Source organism: Uranotaenia lowii, chromosome 2 (assembly GCF_029784155.1).
Source record: "Uranotaenia lowii strain MFRU-FL chromosome 2, ASM2978415v1, whole genome shotgun sequence".
Taxonomy (NCBI): Eukaryota; Metazoa; Arthropoda; class Insecta; order Diptera; family Culicidae; genus Uranotaenia; species Uranotaenia lowii.
Genome location: NC_073692.1, coordinates 165049129 through 165074685, shown reverse-complemented (window position 1 = coordinate 165074685; position 25557 = coordinate 165049129). Strand labels below are relative to the sequence as shown.

The 25557-nt window shown below is 32.5% G+C and overlaps 1 protein-coding gene across 1 annotated transcript in view; it reads right to left on the bottom strand.

The window, feature by feature from the left end:
* LOC129748374 (uncharacterized) overlaps positions 1–25557 on the bottom strand; it is an 814549-nt gene that overhangs the window by 221708 nt on the left and 567284 nt on the right. The window contains exons 5-6 of the mRNA XM_055742976.1: positions 10302–10531; positions 9319–9468 (exon numbers count right to left, since the gene is read on the bottom strand). Of these exons, the coding sequence (XP_055598951.1) occupies positions 9319–9468; positions 10302–10531 (380 nt within the window). The remainder of the gene's footprint in view (positions 1–9318; positions 9469–10301; positions 10532–25557) is intronic.

Below are 25557 nucleotides of genomic sequence, written 5' to 3'. Positions count from 1 at the left end.
TGTTCTGGTACGCACTACCTGGAAGCAGCACAATCCTGTGGACCAACAACGGTGGAGCTCTAATCTGGAATGACCCCTTAGGTGCATTTTTAGCTACAGCTTTATAGGGCGAAATTTGGCATCCTAGAAATAGCATCACTGGTGACGCTCATAGAAAGAACTACTTTCATACGTTTTGGACTAGGAGGTACAGAACAAATAAATCTCGGCCCATCCTATCGAATGCCTTAATTTATAACAAGTAACGCTTAGGTTATTTTTTACATGTGATTTTTTTTCAATCCCTTTTAAACATGAAAAGAGTTACTTAAAGGCATACCCAAAATCAATAAATTTAATGACAACGATTTCTGAAGGAAACAAATGTAGTTTACATCCTCCTCTGTGGTTCTTTTAACGACCTCTTAACGAAACAAACATTACTTCATGCGTGAACTTTTTGTACCCTGTCACATCCATCTTTTTCATATTTTTTTCAGTATTGTTATAAACAGGGGAGAATGAGGATACTTGATCCCTGAGGATACTTGATTCGTTCGCTATATCTTAAAACAGGAATGTCTTACAAATATCAAATTTTCTTGAAAAGTGTGCCAAAAAGAATAAATCAACAATGCTGTTATCTCAACAAATTTATAAAAAATATATTTATCGAGTTTTTTAACTATGTTTGAAATTTTTTACAAAATATGATTTGAATATCAATATGATTTGAATGAAAAATGTTTCTCACAGAAAAAAAAATTGAAATATTTATTGCAATATGCCAGCAAACATTTTTGTAGGTATATTTCTCAACAACTTTGTTATACGTTTCTTATACATTATAGAATGATCGTCTGAAACACGAAAAAATCAGTATTTACCTACCAAAGTGGAGGCAATATACATACATATTTTTAACTTCTGGCTAAAGCGATAAGAATATACGATTTGAATGGTATTCGACACCATATCTATACATACTGAAAGAATGCAAGAAAGTAAAAAAAAATTTTCACTCAACGTATGCGAACCGTTGCCAGCGACGATATTTGCTGCCTCTGTCATTGGGCAGTTCTTGCAAATACACCATCTGATTTTTAGCAATTTGGTTGCACTGATGGTCGCAGAGAGAACAACAAAGCTGTTCTCTCACTTTACCCACGCAGGAGAAAAAAAAGGAACGAAAAAAAATTAAAATCTGCAAAAATAGCGGACTTTTTATCATATCCGATTCAAACCATTAAATCCGACTTCGAGCAACACTTTTTACGACCTTTAACTTGCGTTAGTTGGAATTACGATTCGCAATAACGTTCTTAATGACTTGATTAATCATTTTTAATACGATTTGATGTTTGCTAGGATGTCAATCGTTGAAGTATAATAAGAACTTCATAATGCCATATCTTTAAAGCAAAAATAAACTCTCAACTTTTATGTTATGTTATGGGTAGATACAATTGATCCCTATTTTCAAAAAAGTTTTTTTTTCTGAATCCTAATCCAGTAATTATCTGTTGAAAAGGGCTGGAAATACTGTATTTTTCTTAAAACTTTAAAATGGCGCCTTTAAGTATGCAATGAGCAAAGGCAAGTAGACAAACTTTTAGAATTCTCTTTGTCTGTTACTTACAAACTTTAAAATGAGAACTAATTTGGAAAAAAAATATTCAATTGACCTTTTTAAAGTTCAAATATATGTTGCTAGATATTTTAACAATACCAAAAATTCACAATAAATAAGGAAATTTATATCTTAAACTATTTTCTCACAATTGAACGTAGCCTAAAGAACGGGATAGCTGGGGGAGGTGAATGATGGGTTTGGGTTTAAACTCCCCTCTCCCTCCAATGAGGTTTCAAAAATGCTAAGCGAAATGTTCTTGTCTTAGCTCAAAATTTCGATGAACTAATAAAATGATTCAAGAGTTGAAATCATAACTCAGAACTTAGGAAAAACACCACAAAATCTTATCCTAGATCCAGATGACCTGGTTTTATTTGCGTCCAAAACAAAATTTTTTTTGACCAAATTTTATCTAATTAACTCAAAATATGATTCAAAATTTGTTGATGTGTTTCAATAAAAAAAATCAAATTCTCAAGCGTTTTTCTTCTTGATTGTTATTGGATTATTTCCAAACTTTTCTTGGTATTGTTCGAATTTTGGTAGAACTTAAAATTACCGGAATTTTCAAGGTTTAACAATAAAATAGCCGGAATTCCGGAAGATGTGGTTTCAAGTATGGTCATAAAAATTAAAATTCTATGCATGTGTTCAGATTGAAATTTGAAATTAATTTAGGAATATGAAAACAAAATATTACAAACCATTTTCAGGATTTGGATTTATTTAATTTGGAGTTGGAAAATTTTTAAAACAAAAATCCGTTTTTAAAACTTGAATTGGGAATTTTTATCCTTAATACTTATGCAGAATGGAAACTTTTCTTAGACAGAATGGAACAAATTTCAAATCCTTCTTTTGTCACTCGGAGTTGGAACATCGCGAGGAGGGGGACAATAAAAAATAATGGGAAAAACGAATAAATTGGAATAAATTGCACAAAAGCTTGAATGCAACAAAATTGCATACTATATCATTGCACAAAACTTATAAATCAAATAATTTTTCATCGAAAAATTCAATAAAATCAAGAATACACATGGTGAAATAACTTCCTTCTTCCAAAATTAGTTTTCTGGTCCTGTAATCTTTCGGATACTTGAATTTTTCATCAATATTTCCATGAAATACTTAAAACTTTATTTATTTCCCCCTTCAGTTTATTAGAAATTCCGAAGAGGGGGGGGGGGGGGGGGGGGTTGACAAAAGGAGATATTTATATTTTTTCCAGCCTAATTTAAGAAAGAAATTGAAAACCGAAAATTCAGAATTAAAAAAAAATGTTCTGGTTGAGGACTCGGATTGAAATTTTGCTTTTTGGCTCATAATCAAAAGCAATTATTGTCTCAATCGAATTTTTTTTCTATTGCAGAATTTAGATTTTGAAATCAAGTACAATATTCTGATTCAGATTCATATCGAAGTCAAGTTTTCTAATCAAGATAACAATATAAGAGAAAGAGTTTCATTCTGGATTCAAATTGCAGGAAATCGAAGTTTCGAAATCTTGATTATGATTAAAAAATTAAAAAAAACTTAATCATAGTCAGTTTTGGAAACACAAAGCTGGAGAAAATCACATTTATAAAACACGATCTGGTCTCATTTCGAAGATTTCGTGTCTTAAAAAATCAACATTGTTTTTTAATGTAGAGAAATGAATCCAACTGTGTTAGATGAAATTTCAGGGACTAGATAAGAGAAAATCGATGTTGAAAAACATGCGAAAAAAATTCGCCTTGTCACCCGGTAGGACTTGAACCCACATCTTGCGCCTCTCCGGGGCCCATGTCCAGTTGGATTCATTTCTCTACAAAAAAAGTTTCGCTGAATGAATGTTTGAGTCAAGAGTCAACAACCTACATCACACAACATAAAAAAATGTAGTTATTTAAGATAAAAAAAAAATTTGAAAAAAATTCGAATATCAAGCTGATACACTTATTTATCTCTGCAGTTTGACTTTCGCTCTACCAATTGTTTGAATTTTCAAAAAAAATTTCAAATTTTTCAACAAAATACCTTAAACTGTATTTATTTCCTCTTTCTGCATTTTCGGAGAAATCGAAGGAGGGGTGACAGAAGAAAAAATTGAAATTTGTTCCGGCCTTATTTAAATCATATGAATATTAAAAAACAATTTTCAAACTGCGACCCAGAGATGGGTCTTGACTCAAGACCCATCTCTGGGTCGCAGTTTGAAAATTGTTTTTTAATATTCATAGGATTTAAATAAGGCCGGAACAAATTTCAATTTTTTCTTCTGTCACCCCTCCTTCGATTTCTCCGAAAATGCAGAAAGAGGAAATAAATACAGTTTAAGGTATTTTGTTGAAAAATTTGAAATTTTTTTTGAAAATTCAAACAATTGGTAGAGCGAAAGTCAAACTGCAGAGATAAATAAGTGTATCAGCTTGATATTCGAATTTTTTTCAAATTTTTTTTTTATCTTAAATAACTACATTTTTTTATGTTGTGTGATGTAGGTTGTATGCATGTTTGTTGCATGCAAGATATTGTCCAATTTGTTCTGATTTATTGAAAAATTTGATAATTTTTTTATCGACCCCCCCCCCACCCGTGATGTTTCAACTCCAAGTGACAAAAGAATGATTTCAAATTTGCTCCAGCCTAATGAAATAAATTATTAATAATATTTTTCGTTGATATAAGAACTTATATTCAATCTTCCGGTGAAAATTCAGCTGGAAAATTATTTAAATTTGTTTTTTGTTTGTGTAACATCATTTATATTGCAGATTCTTCACAACTAAAGTTTAAAACTAAAATCTTTAATTAGAATCGAGTTTACAAGAGTATAAAATTAATTTAATTTGAACCGTAAACTTAACCTCTACCTTTTATTTCTGAATATTTTATACATTTTTAACAATGCTTAAAATGGGTATAATTAAGATAAATCAGAATAAGTTAATAACTTACTTATATCAGCAAATAGATGAGTATGAATGAATCCATCAAAATTCCCATTTATTTCTTAAAGCTTAAAAAGAAAACAAAAAATACTTCCAGGACTTATTTTCGAAAGTTTGGATTTTAAACTAATAATTATAAATACCGTAAAACGGGGTTTTCTGTTAAGGGGAATATTGAATATTTCTTATTTTTTAAACCAGTACTGGGCTCCCATGAACGTGAAACATGGTTGCAAAATTTTATAAGAATACTTTAAATTTGATTTAAAAACCGATTTCGTCTTTGTTTAGAATTTGATGAATTGGGTTAGCATTAATCGTCTCTATTTCGACGGTTTGAACGAGTTTTCTTGATCATAAAGGATAAAAAACACCTTCATAGTATTTACAAATGTAAGTGAAACCATGGAGCATATAATTGAATAAGTTTTGAATGAATAAATCAAAAAGTTTAAATGATTTTTTAAAATTCTGAACTTGTTAATTTTTGGTTCTCAAAATAATATTTAACTGTCATGCTTACTAAAGAACTTCTAACGATTTTTTTAGTAATATGCGGAACTTCTAACGAATTTTCAAGTTCCATGCGAAACTTTTAACGAAGTATGGAACTCGTGTGTTGTTCGAGTTGTGTCAAAAGTTTTCACATGAATTTTTCACATTCACTTGAAATTTTTGTTCACGTTCATATTTACCCCATATTTTTCAAGATGCGAGGTAACTATGAACACCTGTTGATGAGCATTGATTGATGATTAAAATTACCTTTTTACAGTCAAAATTACAATAACCATTAAAACCTTGAAAATAAGTCTATTCACATTACTTCATGAATGTTTTGGAATTGTGGATCTGTGATTATATGAAAAGATGTCTTGCACCTATATAAAACTGAAAATAACCCATAACTTCTAAACAGTAAACTTTAAAAATCAACAAATCTCACTACAATGCATTCTGTAGATGTGGTTTCAATCTAGGAATAGAGCCAATATCAAAATTTATCACATAACAAAAATTGTAACAATTTTCGTAATGACCCATAGAGAAGGGGATCGTTATGATCGAACGGAGTCAATATGAACAAGTGTTTTACGCTGACATACTGCAACTTAAAAACCAGAAAAAAAATGTAAATATGAAGAAAGGAACCTGTCATTTATTTTTGGTTACTTTTCAGAATTTGAACAACTAATTTTGTTCATTATTACCCCCACTTTGCGATACTTTAATTTGTTCAGATCTCGAAAAAGCTAATAAATAGTGAATTCAGTCGCGTTAAAGCCGTAAAATTTTTATTCTGTTGATTTTTTTTTATATTAACAACGTGATGCTTCATTTGCTGGGTACTCCTTATTCCATAAATAAAAGAACGTTAAGTATTATTCGTTGTGGGTAGACATTCAAGATTTTCCAGATTTTTTCTGGCATACACGGGTTTTCAAAGTAAAGTGAACAAGTAATGCAAAAAACGGTCTGGCTGATTGTCATAATATTGTAAAAACAATTACGTATTTTGCTGGATTTATACATAGGAAAAAAAACAGAAAACTCAAGTTGGGCTAGTTTTTTTTAACCTGACGTGTTTCGATTGAAATTATTAAATTGATTGTATTTTTTTACTTCGTTCTTTATTTTTATCATTGAAATCTGCCTAGTTTTTCCGGATTATATTAAAAAAATCCAAATAATTTGCTCAAATTTTTACTAAGTTTTGAAAAAAAAAATTGGTCCTGATTTGCTCAGTCTTCAATTTCTATAAAGTGATCGGTAGAAAAATTAAAAGTCATAAGCATTTTCAACATTCTCTTAGAAATTTTCTGAATATGATAAACAACTTTCTATAAATAACTTCAAGTGAATGTATGTATTACATCAAGTTGTTTTAATTGCTCAAACACACAACTTTTTTTAAAACATACATAACATAAGTAGGGCAGAGTGGGATATCATGGGCCACTTTTTTTTTTCTTTGTATCATAACATCTTTGTTATAAAAGATAGAAAGAAATAAAATGGAAAGGTTTTCTACATTTTTGAAGTATCATTAGGCATTTTTTTATTATGTTTTAAATATTTTAATTTCCCGAGCTCTGACTGTTTGAAAAACCATTTTTTTTTTTGGATTTCGAAAAAAATGTGGGGAAACGTGGGCCACCAAGTCCAAATTGACTAGATAACGTGCAAAGTTTATGAGTTAACCCAAAACTGAAATTTCATAACTCATTTAGTAATATAAAAGCAATTTCAGATGAGGAAACAAATAAGAGAGTAGTGTATGATCGAATAGTTCCTAAAACCTGGCTCGCGAACGTTTCGGCAAAATTCCATATGTTCATCTATCGCATTGGAGAAGATGGACAAAAAAATTTCCATAACTCTAAATTTGGCATAAGAAAACTTGACATATAGTTATTACGTATTTCAAGTTTTGAATGTGTATAAAAACACCAAAATATAGGTGGCCCTAGATACCCCAAAAAATGGGGCCCAGGATTCCCCACAAGCTATGATTAACAAATTGGTTGCGTTTGTGTAACTTATGGATGATTTATCAAAAATTCCTTTTCCACGTGAAAGAACATGACAAAACTAAGATCATAAGCGTATGAGCATATTTTCGTTATGTACTTTAGGTCTCCCACGGATGCAATTTTTCGGGTGCTTGTTTAATTATTTAAGTACATTTTTCTAGGCCAGTTTAATAAAATAAGCATATGATGCGTACATAAGTCCACAACATATAGACAAACATGCTTACGCAAAACGACGACGATGACAGTTGGATTGGGATTTTTATCTCAACACACTGCTGAGATATTTGGAGTGGCCCACGTTACCCCTCTTTCCCCTACATAATTTCATCAATTAAAAATAATTTTAAATAATCTAAAATACCCGTTTATTACAAACTAGCTGATACGAACTCCGTTTCGCTTTCAACTTGGAATATGAACAGTTTGTATGAAAGTCATTTGCAAGCATTTTCCAAATGCACTTCTGAAGTCATTGTTAAGTAATAATTGCAAAAATATTGGACGATCACTTTGTCTGTCGTCTGCTACTAAATTTGAAATCAGGATTCAATTGACCGTGCCAAAAAACCCGTGTATGAATTTCAACTCTATCGTTTCATAACAACGCAATAATTGCCACAAAGCTAAACCGTTTTCGGTGGCCTCTAATACAATATTTGATATCTGAAATCGATTGCTGTTCCCTCAAAACTCCCGTATGAAAATTTTCATAGAATTCATTGTATAAAAACACCAATATTGCTAAACACAGTGAAAAAATAATTTATATAGACGAACCCCTTTCGTCGACCCCAGGCAAAACATTTGACATCGGAAATCGATTGCTCGTCCCTGAAAACTACCGTGTGCAAATTTTCATCCCAATCCGATGTCAAATAACGACAATATTGTAAAAATATTGAAAGGTTATTATGGACGACCCCCTTTGCCGGCCCCTTACGCTAAATTTAGTACCTGAAATCCATTGCTCGTCTCTCAAAACTCTCGTGTACCAATTTGCGTATGAATCCGATGTATAATAACGACAATATCCCATGAACAGTGAATAGTTAATATGGACGACCCCTTTGGCCAACCACTGATTTAAGTTTGGATAAGTGAAATCTGTTGTTTGTACCTTATAACTCCTATGTGCAAATTCTCATCCCAATCCGATGTATAAAAACGTCAATATCACTAAGATACTGCAAATTTAATATGGACGACCCCTTTTGTCGGCCCCTTACACTGAATTTGATACCTCAAACCGATTGCACGTCACTCAAAACTATCGTGAACAAATTTTCATCTAAATACGATGTATAATAACGTCAATATCGCATCAACAGCGAACAGTTAATATGTACGACCCCTTTGGTCGACCCCTTACACAAAATTTGATACCTGAAATCGATTGTTCGTCTTTCAAAACAATCATGTGCAATTTTTCAACACAATCCGACGAAAAATAACGTCAATATCGCGAAAACAATATTTGTCTTGTATGGACGACCCTCTTCAGAAGGGGTCATCCGAAAATCTGAAAACATTTTTCATCATTCCTGGTCCTAATGAGCATCCATGCCAAATTTCAGACCTCTAGCTCTTAAGACGGCTGAGTCTATAGAGAACAAACAAACAAACAAACAAACAAACAAACAAACAAACAAACAAACAAACAAACAAACAAACAAACATACAGAAATTCCTTTTTATATATATAGATTCCTTTTTATATATATAGATATAATATCAAGAGCTCAGCTGAGTTAGTATGTTTATACTGAAAAAGGTTTCAAACTATAAGCTTTCTTATAAAATAATAACGGAACTTAGCTTATTCTTAGATAGATTGCAAATTTTCAATCAATATTGAGTATTTACCCATAAAACAGTGAATAAATCATCGACTTACTAACTTTCAGGGGATAAAGTCAAATTTGATAATAAATCTAAAGAAAATTAATCTCAAGATAACTAATGTTTTGCCTGTACCGTGAGCACTAAAAAATTGAATATTTAAATTCATTTTAAACAACATATGAACTCAACCAAAATCTTAAAGTTATCTATCGTCTGCTCCAGTTTTCATGGATTCTTCAATGAAAATAGAACGGAACAAGTTGGAGTCAAATATGGTGAACCGAAAAATTTTAACGTCTCATATATGGAGTGGAAAATTCACTGCCATTGTTCTCTTCGATTGAATGAATTCTCCAGCAGCCGATCAGCCGGAATCAATACCTTTACATACCTGTTTTTGGCGAAATAGAACCGGGGCAGGAAGGCGGTCAGATTTTTGTAGGAAATGACAGTCACCAGGACGGTTCCGTTCGAAACAATGTCCAGCAGCGAGTTCGTCACGTCCATTTCCATGTACAGCTGATCCGAATACAGTTGATCTCTGCCAGGGGTTTTGTTTCCGTGGGTGGGCGATATGGGAGGAAGAGAAAAAGCATGAATAAAAATACACAATACCATTGTCTCATCGGAACAAAGTCAGAACAGACCCATGGTTTAGTTAATTAAATTTCAATAAATCAAACCGAGCAAAAGTCGACTGGGTGCAGTTGGGCATGTTTTTCTCCCATTTGTTTGACTTTTTCGATGAGATTGACCGGTTAAATAGCATTTCACGTATTCAGCTCCACGTTTGTTGTTTTTGTTGATTGATGAATGATGATCTTTTCAACAATCCATTAAGATAGGCACTTTTGCTTCATTAAACAATACTCGAACCAGCAACCTTTAATTGGTTTTTTTCTTCTTTTAATTACTGTTCTTTTCCATTATAACGAATGAAATATTCTGATGTTTTAATAAAGTGTTAAGATGTAATCTTCAAAAAATATGAGTAAAACTTAGAAATTAATGATAAATATCAAATCGGAATTACCAAAAAATCAAACATTTTATCGTTAAGTTAAATAAGAAAGAAAAATATATCTATGATGATGAAGAGAATAAACAAAAAATGCTGATTCATAGAACCAATTATATTTGATATGACTTTAGTCAAAAGATTTGATTACCTATGTGGTGTTAGAGGCAAAACAACTAAAGACTGTGGAAATCTAGGTATTTTTCCTAATATGTTTTTTACTTCGCTTAGAAAAAAACGTATGCTCAACCGAGTCTAATCTTCATCACGAAAGCTCAAACCAAGATGAAAAAAGTTCCAACTGTAAACTAAACATCACACCGCAACGCAAGAGAGCAAGCAAGCAAGCAACCTACCCGTAGATTTGCAGATTGAACGGCAGCCCTTTGACGGATTCGGTGTAGAGATAGAACGAGTTGAGCTGATGCGTGACGGTTGTGGCCGCGGCCATTGAGACCTTGGAAGACGAGCCCGGCGACGAACCCGAAGGAGAGGACATCGAGGAGGACGACGATATCGGGGCGGCCATTGTCGTTTCCCGGTTGAGAGCTGCCGCCTGGACCAGATCCTGGAGTTGTTTGATTTGCTGTGGAAAAGAAGAGAAAAAAAAGGGAACAGATAAAAAAACCAAGCCCACAGATAAGCCAAGGCAACCACCAGCAACTCTCGATTTGCATAGCCAAGAAATGAATGTGAATCGCTTCGGCATTCGCCATCGTCGTCGTCGTCGCAGATTGACGGCATTTTTATTTAAATGTTTCAAATAGTCGCAACTAAATGGAGCGTTGTGAATCGCTCAATCGCTGCCTGCCTTTCCTGCCGGTGTGGTTAAACTGGGAACATAAAACCAAAACAAAAAAATCCTGACTGTATCCTGGTACATCCCGGATTCGTCCTACCGGAAAGTGACACATCGTAATCGGAATCGATTGGTCTCCTGGACCCGCATTTGCCCAGGATCTGAGAGCCGTGTGACAGAAGTGAACGACAAATACCGCAAATTCCGATGGTTTTCGGAATTGGTTTCCGTTCGACTGAAGTCCAATGGCATACATATTGGGTCTCTGCCTGTAGAGGAGGTGGTTTTTCGAATCGATCCGACCGGGATGTTTTGTGTCACAGAGGCCGGAAGTAGGGAATCGCATGGCCAGCCGGTTGATGGCATGACGTGTATACAATCAATTAAACGGTCGGCGATCGCTATGGCAATTGAGAAGAAACCATTACGTGGATAATGCAAGTTTACAGTTCATGTTTTAATGGTTTTAAATACTATTGCTGTATATTTTTTATATATTCTGTACTGTTTGCATGTACAGAAAATCCAAGTTTACAAAACGAAGATTGCGGGTTTGAGTCTTATCAGCGCTCCTCTGTAGCTTTCTCGAAGAGTTCATGTGAATGACCCATCCCAAGCACCCCTCAAATAAATTTAAAGCTGGTGGCAGATAGCGAGATTCGATTTCTTCTAGTTTAGCCCTTATATTAAATACTGGAACTTTCGTTAGATTTTCAGTGATTTGGGGGAACAGCTCTATTATGCCCCACCCAAGCGATTGGCTGATAAATATGTTATGTATTCCTCGTAAATTTTGTGTAAAAAGTGTACTCGTTGAAGAAAACTGTTTTCTACAAATGCTTACGATTTTAAATTACTTAAATTCTTTTATTTTTATAAAGAGATTAATCACCGTAATGTTTGTATGTTACTTTAATAATCGGCCTTAGCGGTGAAAAGTGATTTCCTTTTTAGTAGGGATATCTAAAGATTTTGAAATTTTTATATAGATGGATAGAAGATTAGATGAAAGATGGTGAAAATGAGCGGGTAGAATTTATTTAGAAGCATTATCATCGCATATCAAATTTTTGTTCCTCACTGGCCTACTACTATGAAGTGGTATATACAGATAGAGTTGCATCTACCACCACACATTAGTAGGCCAAGCGTGGTCCGCCCTACAAGGGAAAACTTGCAGTGCTGACGAACAAAAAGATGATATATGATCGCTCAGATAAGCTCCCTTTAACTCAGAAACAAAACTACATTGACTGAAAAGAAAATCAAAATGGACTAATGGAAATTAAAAAATAAAAATGAAAATTAGATTTTTTCATGCTGAAATAATGCAAAAAAATTTATTTAAATTTTTTTTTTTGTTTGTTCGTTTTTTTTTTTTCTTTAAACTGAGACCCACAGATGGATCTTGACTCAAACATTCAGTCAGCGAAACTTATTTGTAGAGAAATGAATCCAACTGTGTTAGATGAAATTTCAGGGATTAGACAAGATGAAAATTAATGTTGAAAAACATGCGAAAAAATTCGCCTTGTCTCCTGGTAGGACTTGAACCCACATCATGCGCCTCTCCGGGGCCCATGTATTAACATTCTACTACAGGAGACCAACCTGGCGTATGAATATTATACGGCACGGCAAGATTTGCATTTTTCAACATCGATTTTCTCTTATCTAGTTCCTGAAATTTCTTCTAACAAAGTTGGATTCATTTCTCTACAAAAAAAAGTTTCGCTGACTGAATGTTTGAGTCAAGATCCATCTGTGGGTCTCAGTTTAAAGAAAAAAAAAAAAACAAACAAACAAAAAAAAATTAAAATTATTTTTTTTTGCATTATTTCAGCATGAAAAAATCTAATTTTTCATTTTTATTTTTTTTTATTTTCATTAGTCCATTTTGATTTTCTTTTTAGTTAAAGGGAGCTTATCTGAGCGATCATATATCATCTTTTTGTTCGTCAGTCTCTGGGTCGCAGTTTAAAAAAAAAGCTATCAGATTTTTTCATTTGATTTTATTTCTTACCAATGCCATCCTGGTGCTTCATTAGGCAGAGAGACTCAGCGTAGTCAATGAATAGCGTCTTTTTCCTGGGTTTCAAGATGGCTTCAGAAAAAGAAATTCAACTTCATTTAAAAAAACAACTTCTCTTAGTTTAACTCTTTCACCCAATACCCATATGGGGCTTTATGCGAATTTTTGTCGTTTAAAAAACTTAAAAATTTAGCAGAAGCCGCCATATTAGATTACAAAATGGTGTCAGATAGTGAAATTTGACTTCTTTTTATTGAGCCCTTTCACCTACTGCAAATATTGTGGGAGTTTAATGTGATTTTCAGTCTTTCACACCAGTTTAAAGTCCAGCGGAAGCCGCCATCTTGGTTTCAAGATGGCGTCAGAAAACAAATTTCGCCTTTAACTCATGGTATCGTTCCACCGAACATTCTCAACCTATCCCTTATTTATTTTATAAAAAAATCTCTCCTAATTTACTGTGTTAATGGTTTTCAACTCAGAAATGAGGAACTCATCCTACGCGTGTAATTGGAAGGCTTGCGAGAGAAACGTCATATGACAGGGATGAGCGAGCATAGATGCAACATTAGACTGAGTCGATTTGTGGTCATTTTTGAATTTCCCAAACCCTGGGGTCTTAAAAGCTTCGTCTTGGTCCAAAACTCATCCATGATTTTTTGCAGAATTTTTAAGTAACGTTTACATGAGTAAATTTGAACTTTTAGGTTTGTATGGGAAAATTGAACATTTTGTACTGAAAAATCAACATCGTTTTTGTTTCTTCTGTGGAGCCGAGCCAGCTGACGCTATCAGCCTATCGAGGTACTGCATGACTACTTTTCATGCTATATGTCGCGAGGCTCCAGCAGTGGTGTCAATCGAATTTATGGTTTATCAATGCGAAAAGACATACCCCTATTGAACTGCTAATAACTTTTTTGCCTTATAAGATACGAAGTTACGATTTTCGACAAAGTTGTTCAGCGAAAAATTTCCCTTAGGAATTTTATAAATTGGCACAAAAGCCGTCAGCTGGCTCGGCTCCACAGAAGAAACAAAAACTATGTCGATTTTTCAGTACAAAATATTCAAATTTCCCATACAAACCTAAAAGTTTAAATTTACTCATGTAAACGTTACTTAAAAATTCTGCAAAAAATCATGGATGAGTTTTGGACCAAGACGAAGCTTTTAAGACCCCAGGGTTTGAGAAATTCAAAAATGACCCCAAATCGACTCAGTCTAATGCAACATTATTTATAGGAAAAACGTAAAATTTAGTAAAATTCAAGCAAAGTTCAAATTGTATGATTGAGTTAAGTATTTTTTTTCTTGATTATTGCCGGAAATAAGGAAAGTTTTATAATAAAGACTTGGTGAACGATGGATTTCTTATCGACATGACTCAGCGAAACGATATCTGTAATTCTGTGATTCATCTAAAAAGTTTGTAACGTTTACACAGAGGAACAGCATTGTTGCCTATGTTTCAATAGCTGATTTTGTAAGATTTTAGCGTCCTCAATTCAAAACATTTCACAGGTTTCACCTATCACTACTAGTTTCGGTGATTTGGCGGGTTGGAAATCGATCAGTTTTGGGTACAATCGATCTTTCATAACTGATAAATCAATAAACCTACATTAAAACCAAAAGCTGATTTTCAATCCATTAACTACCCTTCATTCAATCAAGGACTCAGATTTTTCCCAGATATACTTGTATCAAAGTCTAAGGCCGTGCGAACGGGGGGGGGGGGGGGGGTTTAAGGGGTTTAACCCCCCCCCCCCATAGAGATTTTTTCCAAGTAAAATTCCACCGTAGTATCGGGAAATTACTTGATCTTAAAAGGTGTTTAAAAATAAATGTTATCAAGCTAGTCTGAAATTTTGCTCGCCTCCGGCAGAATTAAATCTTAAACCTTCATAGGTTTGAAAAATTTCATTTTACGACACAATACAACGTTCACAAATTGATACTGATTTTGAATTGTAAACTTTGATTTGCAATTCTATCAACCTTTTGTATTAAAACTTTAAATTTGACATATTTGTATGTTTACAAAAACCCTGCCCTCTCTTTAGAATGAATTTTTATAAGGAAGTGTAACTAAACAAGAATAGATTTTGAAACGAACCATTAAGACTTCAAAATTAATTCATCAAATACAATTTTATAGACACACTAGCTGACCCGTTGTGCTTTGCTACACCTTCCGGAAATAAAAGTAATTTGTAAAAATTTATTAAAATTTAGATTTTAGAGAGCATTTTTATAAATCAAACCTCATCATACTTCAGAACCAACAACTTTGAAATGAGAGCTGCAGCTGCAGTTCTGAATAGCAATTCAAAGATGGTATATATTATTTACTGAAACTTGATCTCTAAACTCGTTTTTCAAGATCTGAAATTTGTACTCTGTAGTATAGAGTAGGTACAGAGTCTGTACTCAAAAAAACCTTTTTAATTATGGCCCCTTCTTTGAAAAGCTCTTTATCTTAAATTTACATGGGAGTTCTCCCATCTTTTTCAATTTTGTCCCCCATTGCTTGAAGAAGGTAAGCAAATTTAACCGGCTCGATACAGCACTTATCATGGTAATGAAAAATATATTAAATAAGTTATGTATTAAATACAGTCCAAATTTCATTTTTTTTTAAATAAATTTACTACGGTAAACATATAAATATTTAAAAAAATATCATTTGCATCACTAAATAAGTTCTCAGCTTTTTTTTATTTTCTCTTTGAAAGTCAAATATTCAAAAATGTAGGCAAAAACAAATTTCTAAGTTTACATTTGTCCCGTATATTGGGGCAAGTGTCAATGCAAAGCTTATTTACAGATGCGTCAGAGTAATGGCTTTAAAATGGATTTAATACGAATTCCTGTTTTTTGTTCTATCAAGTTTCACTGATATATCTGCAGTATTCCTGCAATATAAATTTATGTTTGTGACTCCACTTTTAACGAATGCTGTTCAAAGGGAATGACTTTCATTTACAAAGACATTTAAGAATTTTCAATATCCGCTGCAGTTTCAACATTCGGAATACCTCTTCTGGTCTTTCCAACATATTGAATCATTTTGAAGATGAATTTCTTAAAAGTTCGACGTTTGCCCTTGCCCCACCGTGTAAGTTGACAGAAGGGAATATTGTTTTTAACACTTTAAGGGTAAACTTAAAATTTCTCTTATAAATTTAGCGTACAGTTGAATATCAGTTCTAAAGTCTCGCTTTTCAAAAACGAAGCGGATCAAAAGTCTCTTTTATGCAGCCATGTAACACAAAAACACTTTTCATGTTAAGTACGTACTTGAATTGGTATGTAAGCAAAAAGTACGATGGTTTTTTCAGAATTATTTAAAATAAAAAGCTCCCATTTTCATTTCTAAATTCGTTTCAGTTGTGTATTTGGGCCGAAGTAACAATTTCTAGAAGAAAACATAATTTTTAATCTTGTTTAACAGAAAAAGTTGAATGTTCTAATGTTCCTTAAATGAAAAGTCGAATGCTACCTACATTAACACGAACTAAATATGGAAGTATTTCTGCAAATCTTCCAATTGGTTTTGATTCGATTGATAAAATACCAATCCGTGTCACATCTAGGCGTCATTTATTACCATGTGCTGTGTACAAATCAAATAAGCAAGAACAAAAACACATCTAGGTTGCATATCGCCCACGTGTTTGAGAAATAGGCACCTTATTGTGAAATTTCCAGCAATCAATGAACAGTGTGCTTTGGTTACTATCCTCTTGCAACGACGTTTGCTCGCCCATGGAGACGAAAAACAAACCCCTCAAAGAAAATATGCTTGGTTGAGAAATACGCGCCAAAATATTCCTACTGATCAGTATGCTATGCCTGGGTTACTTTCCTTTTGCGACGTCGGCTCTCGACGCCTCGACCATAGAGACGAAAAACAAACCGTCCAAAGGAAAAAAAAATCTCAAGAAAATGGATGTCATGACTTTAATTTGTTTCGAAAAACTACAAATTTTGTATGGAAGCCTCTACTTCCTTAAGTCGGATGGAGTTTTGACTATAACAGAAACCATCCCCGGCATCAAAAACCCTCAGATGCCAGTTTTGACGATGATCGGTTCAGTAGTTTCCGAGTCTATAGGGAACAGACAGACAGACAAACATTCATTTTTATATATATAGATTTTAATGGTTGTGCTAAACGTAAAAACTTATGCTACACAAATAACACACGACGTATTACAGGACACGACACTTAACGTTTTCACTAACGGAAAAAGGAATTAAATTTACCTTTTTGTCGACCGGTTTCGGGCTCGATGTTGCCCATCTTCAGGACGATGTCCGACTGACTAGATGAAGGAAAAACACTAATACATGTTCGTACTATCCAATAGTATTCGTCGAAGGGTGGTCGGTTTGTTGAAAATTCGGTTTGAGCAGGTTGAAAAGCGGTGATATGATTGGAGCGTCATCCTCGTTCATAAGTGGCCTTTCCGATGTGGTGATAAACATGGATTCCCATGCGTTTAAATGTGACGCTTTGCGTACACATTTTTTGAACTTGACCTTATCCGAATTTATACGGTGATCAAATTCTAACGCATGGGCAGCTACACTGGATTCGTTGCTCCTGCTGTTATCTACTGCGTTTTTGTTCTCTTTAATTCTGGTTCTAAATTTCCGTCTGGTTTGACCAATATAGACGGCCGGGCAGTTTTCTCATGGAATCTCATAAATTCCAGATCTCTCTTCCGGTGGCACTTTGTCTTTTAGAGAAACCAGTCGATCTTTCAAAGTGTTAGAACTTTTGTAAGCCACCTTCAGACCATGTTTGGAGAGAATCTTACGGATACTATTTGTCAGTGGAGGGTGGTACGGCAGGCTGACTCTTTGGGATTCGTCCCTTTCTGGTTTGAATGTGGTTGCGTTGCTACGGAGCTTTTTCCTTTCATGTTTTCGGAGGATTTTGCTGACAAACTCTTAACAGATCAAGGAAAGGAAGTTTCTCATCAACTTCTTTTTCGACGGTGAATTTGATCGAGCTATGCTGGTTGTTCAAAAGCTCAGCTTCTCTGAAAGACAAAGTGCCACCGGAAGAGAGATATGGAATTTATGAGATTCCATGTGAAAACTGCCCGGCCGTCTATATTGGTCAAACCAGACGGAAATTTAGAACCAGAATTAAAGAGCACAAAAACGCAGTAGATAACAGCAGGAGCAACGAATCCAGTGTAGCTGCCCACGCGTCAGAATTTGATCACCGTATAAATTGGGATAAGGTCAAGTTCAAAAAATGTGTACGCAAAGCGTCACATTTAAACGCATGGGAATCCATGTTTATCACCACATCGGAAAGGCCACTTATGAACGAGGATGACGCTCCAATCATATCACCGCTTTTCAACCTGCTCAAACCGAATTTTCAACAAACCGACCACCCTTCGACGAATACTATTGGATAGTATGAACATGTATTAGTGTTTTTCCTTCATCTAGTCAGTCGAACATCGTCCTGTAGATGGGCAATATCGAGCCTGAAACCGGTCGACAAAAAGGTAAATTTAATTCCTTTTTCCGTTAGTAAAAACGTTAAGTGTCGTGTCCTGTAATACGTCGTGTGTTATTTGTGTACAATTTTATACTTCGACAAGTTTGACAGGCGTTTATTTCTCACGATGGTCCACAGAATTATCAAAACAAATCTAAAATCTAATATCCTCTACTAAGTTACAGAAAATTTTGATTTGAAAAAAAAAATCGTTTATGTCATTTCAAATGTTATGCTGATATGGAAAATCCTTCAAGAAACCAATTTCAACACATAACATCACATTTCGAATAGTATTGATATATTTTACAAGTCAACAAAATCTACATTTTTACAAGGTGCAATGAATTTAAAACGTAATTTTGACTCTTAATCTGGGTGCCCTAAATATCAATATGTAATTTTCTTTCAGGTTTTGCTATTGAAAGAACTTTTGGAAATAAGTTAATATTATTTGAGAAAGTTCTTTTTTTTTACAAAACTTTACTTCAAGTAGTTTTGAGTTTTGCGAATAAAGTTATAGAGGTAATCGATTTGTTCACTTTTCCTCATTTCGCGAATTTTGAAAGAACTTTCAAACCAAGTTAAGTTTTGGATATTTTTAAAGCATAGATCTGATCGTTTTGCAGGTTTTAACAAATATGTAAAATGAAATCATGTTTTTCTAAACTTTCTGTAGTAATGTCAAAAATACTTTGATTCAATGATATTTTGTCAAATTTAAAAAAAAACTGTCGAATTTCACTTTCATCAACAATCAAAATTTTATTTCTTTATTGAATGTAGTTTAGTAAACAAAATCAGAATAAGATTTTTTTCTTAAATGTAGGCTTGATATTTCATCAGTTATCAAAGATTGATTTCACCTAAAACTGACACTTTTTAAAACTCCATATCACTAAATCTAAGTGTGATAGTCAAAATTTGACAAAAGAATTGAGTTCAAGACGCCAAAATCTAACAAATCAATAATTAAACCCTATGCAACAGAATGCATCTCCCTTGAGTTATCAATTAAATTCTATAAATAATTTTTTATAATATTAAGACGCAATAATTGAAAAAAAAATCTTTCTTAAATGATAAAAAAATTACTTTTTTGATCTTCATATTTTGATTTTATTTTCAAATTAATTTACCGAATTTTATAGCACAGTTTTTCTTCAATGTTGAATATATTTACCGAATTTAAAAGTCAAACTATTTGAATTTTGTCTATGATTTTCAATTCTGAACTTTTGGTGTTCCAAAAGCGTGAACCTTTATTTTTTTCCTTATAAAAGATTCATATTTCAAATCGCGATTATTATTTTTTTCAATTCGAACACAACAGCGGAATTTTTCAATCAGTCCTTTAGTGTTAAAATAGGATAAGAAATGTTAATTAAGATAGTTAATAAGTAACAATTTTTAGCGTTTTCCTTACATTTAATCATGGTTTATTTTTTACCTGATCTGACATTTATTTCAGAACTCAATTTTTTTTTATCTGAAAATGTTTTTTGTGAATATTTATCTGAAATTTTAAAATTAGACTTTTAAGAAATTATTTCGAAGAAAATTTTTAGGTCAGAATAAGAAACATCGTCTTGAAAAAAATATTTATGACTTATCGAAAATATTATCGATTTTAAACTTTCATAGTGATTTGTTTTGGAAGTTTTAATTTATTTTTTCCTTAAAATTAATTATTTTTTGGGTTTGTGTGATAATTATAAGTAAGAAAATGATGTTACCAGTCCATTTCCTTATTTAGAGTGTATTTTTGATATTGTTATTATTTTTTGCTAAATTTGAATTTCGGACCCCCCTCCCCCCCCCCCCCCATGGACGTGTTCTTCGCACGGGCCTGATCAGAGATACAACGCTTTCAATTCAACAACTTTGTTGAAGACCCCTCGTAATGATTTGACTTTCGGATTTGAAAATAACGAAGATTCAATTTAGTTTAGTTTTCCTTTAAAATTTCGTCAAAACTACCGTTTTACTTCAATTTAATTTACTTCAAAATTACCAATTCACATTACCAAAGTCATGAAATTTTCATGATTCAGTCAAAAAAGCCTATCCGCAAGGGATCTAAATTAAATTGATTTATTAAATCTGTAAAATATTTCCAGAATCAAAAATGTAAACTGTAACATTGAGAAATCTGGTTTAAAATCTGTAAAATTATGAATTTTCCATGATTTTGAAACCTTGCTCAATATCTCAATGCAATGATTTCATACGGAACTTCAAATAAAAAAAATCATCGTTTATTGAGGCTCGTGAGGCTTCACGACAAAATTTTAAAAAAATGTGAAAAAACTTTTCGAAAATGGGCTCAGAAAAAATGGCCATGGTTAAGCTCCATGAATCTTTGAAATAAAAGTGATGAAAAAAATACCATCACATCGGTTCTAACAAAAAAGGGATTGTCTCAGGAAACGGCTCATAAAAAACATTAAAAAAAGTTCGTTATCTTCTAATATATAAAGATGAGTTGGGCTATATATGTTTGTATATATATATGCACCTTATACAAATCCACACCGCTTAACCGATCAGCTTGAAATTTGATACAGTGGTGTAAACGGACATGAGAAAGGTCGAGGTAATAGTTTTGAGCCCCTCCCACCTAAGAAAAGGGACCCTCCCATACAACTTAAGTTTTTATTCCCACAAACCAAAAGTCATGGCACCCATTTGTCAACCGATTTTCGTTTTCTTTGGCGGGATTGTTTTCACCATCACCATGGGCCAGGCATTAGAAACGACCATCCAAAGTTCACGTGTACTGGAAAGCAAATCAAAGCTTGCTGAGTATAAAAAATTTGGAAGGAGAAATTTTGGCGGGTGTTTTTTCCTTCTACTGTTCAAAGCACGTGCTACCGGTGCGAGGCATTTGATTGCAATAATGAGCCTTCATTTAGGATAGAAAAAACTACTCGCCTGTTGGAAATATATAGAGAAGAACAGTGGTTGAGAATCTACTAGAATATGCAGTGTGTGAAAGATGGATACATTAGTTCATGTTCATTATGAATTGACTTCTTCAGTTGAGTAAATATTTGGACTGAAAACTAATTTTCCAGCTTTTAGGATCCATTTCCATACATTCGGAACTCCTCATAGGGAAACAATTAATAAAACTGAGGGTTGTAAGTTCAAGGCTGCGATCTCAACACTTTGATTGCCGTTTATGAATTTAAAATACAATAGGAACTAGACATTTAAACGTCCATTTAATGAAAAAAAAATTAAAACCAAATCCAACGCACGAGACTTTTAGTAATTTTTTCTGAAGTTTTTAGTTTTGTAGAATTCAACTTCGTTTGTAAATTTTTTAATTTTAAGCTATTCAATATTGATCATCGATGTGTTCAAATCTACCATCCAATTATAAGAAAACTTAAAAAGCACATTGAAAAAATGCAGAGGAAGTCTTTCATAAGGTTTCAGCGGATATCTATTTAGAAATTTCTAAGTACAAAATAAAACTTAAATGGGTGTTCCATTCTACGAAGGGATCTTGAAAAGAAGTCGTAAACATTTGTTTACAAGCTTAATCCATGGGATTTTCACTAGATAACCCATGGAAAAGATAAAAAAATGTTATTATTTGATTAAAAAAATGGCAATTCAATTCAAGCTTCCATAAAAATGGGGGGTGTAAAATATGGTTGCCAGAATTGCGGTATCGGGACCGGACAAATCCAGCCTATTTTATCGTAAAACCTGGCCAAATCCAGCATTTGATTTCAAAATGTTCAAAATATCCGGGAAATGTTGGTCAAAACCGCACAATTATTCAGTAAAAATAACGAAAATATACTTGCAATATTTTTTTCAACAAACCACATAAGCAGATTTTAAATTGTATATCGAGCTTCCAAACACGAGTCATGATTATTTCTAAAACTTACCATTTAAAACTTTTTTTTGAAAATAAAAATGAAAAATTATAATAATTATAAAATCTCAGTTCATGTTACGATTTAAAATGATGTGAAAAAAATCCGGGCAAAATTCGGGCTTTTTGCAACAAAATCCGGGAAACCGGGCCAGACCGGACTTATTTCAAATATTGATTCAAATGTTCTAGCAAATCCGGATAAATCCGGGCAACCTGGCAAACCTTAGATTGAAATGTTTTTCGTGATAGAATGGATAAGCATTCATGGGAAATTATTTCAAATTTCTATTAGCAAACCTTAAAACTATTAGTTATTCAATAATATGAAAACGATAAATATTGCTAATAATCCCAATTAAAACTTTAAAAAGACTAACAAAACTTACAAAGCTCACAAGGCCAAACATGGTCCAATTTGTTATGATGATGAACAAAAAGCTTTCAATATTTCAAAAAGTCAAACAGCTCATTTCGATTCAGATTTTTTGTGAACCCGAGCAAGGCCGGGTAAAATCAGCTAGTTAATAAATAAAAGGAAAGCAAATGATATTATTTTTTGTAAAAAAAATATATATATTCTTTTTAAATATCAAATCAATTTAAACAATTAAATATTTGAAAATTGATCAACATTGAGTGATGAACCTATTCAATTTCTGGTTTAATCACCTTAAATTTAAAAAAATGTTTATGCAAGTATTTAAATTCGTTTTATTTACCTTTTTCCAGTTTTGTAGTGTTAAAAATTTGTCTTTATACAAAAATACATAAAGCTCTGCAAACTATTATTACCTTAATTTTATTTTAATGCGGCCCGCCGAAGCAATTTCAAATTAAAAGTGGCCCGTTGCTTCAAAAGGATGCTCACCCATGTCATATGACATAGGATTTTAACTCTCATACAACCTTTATAAAACTAAACACTCGTTTAAGTAACCATAATAAAGCTTTTAAGCATTGAATTGACTAAAGCCATATTGGTTGCAAAATCGAAGAGCAAAAAATGACGCCATGTTGATGGATTGAAAATGTCAAGTATTTGAAAAAAAAAATTCAGGCCTATTTTCAATCGATAATTTTTTAATTTTTGAGACGTTATTATGTCATGTTTTACAATTTTATTTATAAAAAATGTATTTTGCGAAATTTTTTATTTCTCATCAAAATTAATATTTAATCAAAATTTCGTTTAACAAAAGATGTGACGAGTCGCATTTATTTAAGATTCACATTTTACTTAAAATTTTGACTGGCAGTAGAAAAGATGCTCATGATATGGTTAAAACATAGCATTTTGTTTTTAGTTTTACCAGATCATATTTCAATAGTTCAATCAAAATTCATCAAACGCCATGGTTGTTGGAAAAACACAAACAAAAAATTTTGAAGAACTCACGGGATAAAAACAAAAATTGCTTACATATAATAGCAACGGTTACCAACATTTTACAGGATAATTGAAGCATTATCAATATCGAAGATGAAAAATTTAGCCATAAAGATTTTTAAGATTTTAGCAATATTAGAGTTCTGTGTGATGTATAGCATGTGCTTTAGACACATTCCACGCGCTTGTACCGCTCACAAGTGATTTTTTATCCGTTAGCGTACAAAAAAATCTCAAACTTGTCAATAATTTGATAATTCAAATCACACAAAAACAGCGAAAAAATGGGAAAAAAAACTTTTTTAACATGTTTCATATAATTTTGAAAATAATTTTTTTTTGTAGGAAAAAGTGTTAATGTTTGCAACTTTTACAAAATAAATAATTAAAGTTTATGAAGAGATTTTTTTTTTATGATTTTTAAAACGTTTTGAAGCCAAAAAATACTGCTTCATTATGTAGAAAAAAGATTTTTTTATATGGGATTGTTTTAAAAAGCGAACAAAAACAGTCGCAAATGAGTGAACTAACAAAAAAACTTTTTTTTTAATTTTACAAGAAATCTTTAACATTGTATAAGAATTAAAAATAAGATCTTCTTTGTAAATGATAAGACGATTCTGAAAAACCTTATTTTATAGAAATCGGTTGGAATCATGTTGAGTTACAACAGCGCGAATGAGTGTATTCACGTCACAAAATTTGATTTTTGGTATAAATAAATTTATGGGAAATATGCTCTGAAAACAGTTTTGACCCTCCAGATAGTCGGATTTACACAAATCGAAAAAAAATTTAGTATATATTTAAAATTGTTCGTTATTTTCAAATAAAAAAAATGTTGAAAAATAAACTTTAAATTTTTTTTGTGAATCTTTAAATAAACACTGTGAGGAATAGTATTTTTACGTATGATTCCTTTATATGTTGCTTTTCAATTGCCAGTCAAAATAAGAAAAAGGTAAGGAAAAGATACTAAAAATTTTACAATTCAGAATAACAAAATATCACTTTTAAAAATGTACATAAATTTTGAAGGCTCTAAAGAATTGTTCAGTATAACTTGAAATTTAGCGACGTGAATGCAGTACACTACCCTATTCTGTTTTAACTGAGTGAATTCACGTCATAACTTTAAAGAGGCATTATTTTGTTTGTTGTTGTTCAGTCAAGAAACTATGAACATTAAATTGTGGGTAATTATTTTCTCTACAGCTTATTTTACGACACCAATATCCTATTTCCACAGAAAGAACCGGAAATTGAAGTGGTATGTACTGAAGTCAAAAGCGTGAATTCACGACACATAAGTAATTAATCACAACACAAAAAACTTAATTTTTTTAATGATCAAATAATATTCATTTTGAAGGAAATTCTATTTGCGATCGTTTACTTCTTTTTTTTTTTCATTTCCAAGAAAATTGGTTGACTTCTAGAATAATAACAGTTCCGAAATGTCTGGAGAAGCGATTTCACGTCACGGTGGAATGTGTCCTCAGCGCATTCGTCCGAATATTTTGTGAATGTAAAAGAAGATAATTGTATCTAATTTAAACTTGCTCAAAACAATGTATATGCCCTCATCGATATGGTTAGTATGATTTTCATCCTTTTTTCATAATTCTTCTGAAACAATTTTATTAAAGTAATTTTCAATTGAAAAATAAATTTTATTTCAACATATCATGATCATCATTTTAAATTTGATTAATGAATTTTGCATAAGAATGTTTTGTGACATTCTTATATTAATAGCAAGCACACGTTTCCGAACAATATAATGAAATAGCGGAGACATTATTTGAAACTATGCTGAGATTAGCGAATAAGTTTATAGAGAAGTACCGAATGTCTAAATTTATAACTTTAATCGTGGCAAATTATTTTACGTTCATATTCAGTGGAAAAAATGTTTTAGTGAAGGTTGTTAAAAAATGAAATTAAAAAATAGTTTGATCTTTCA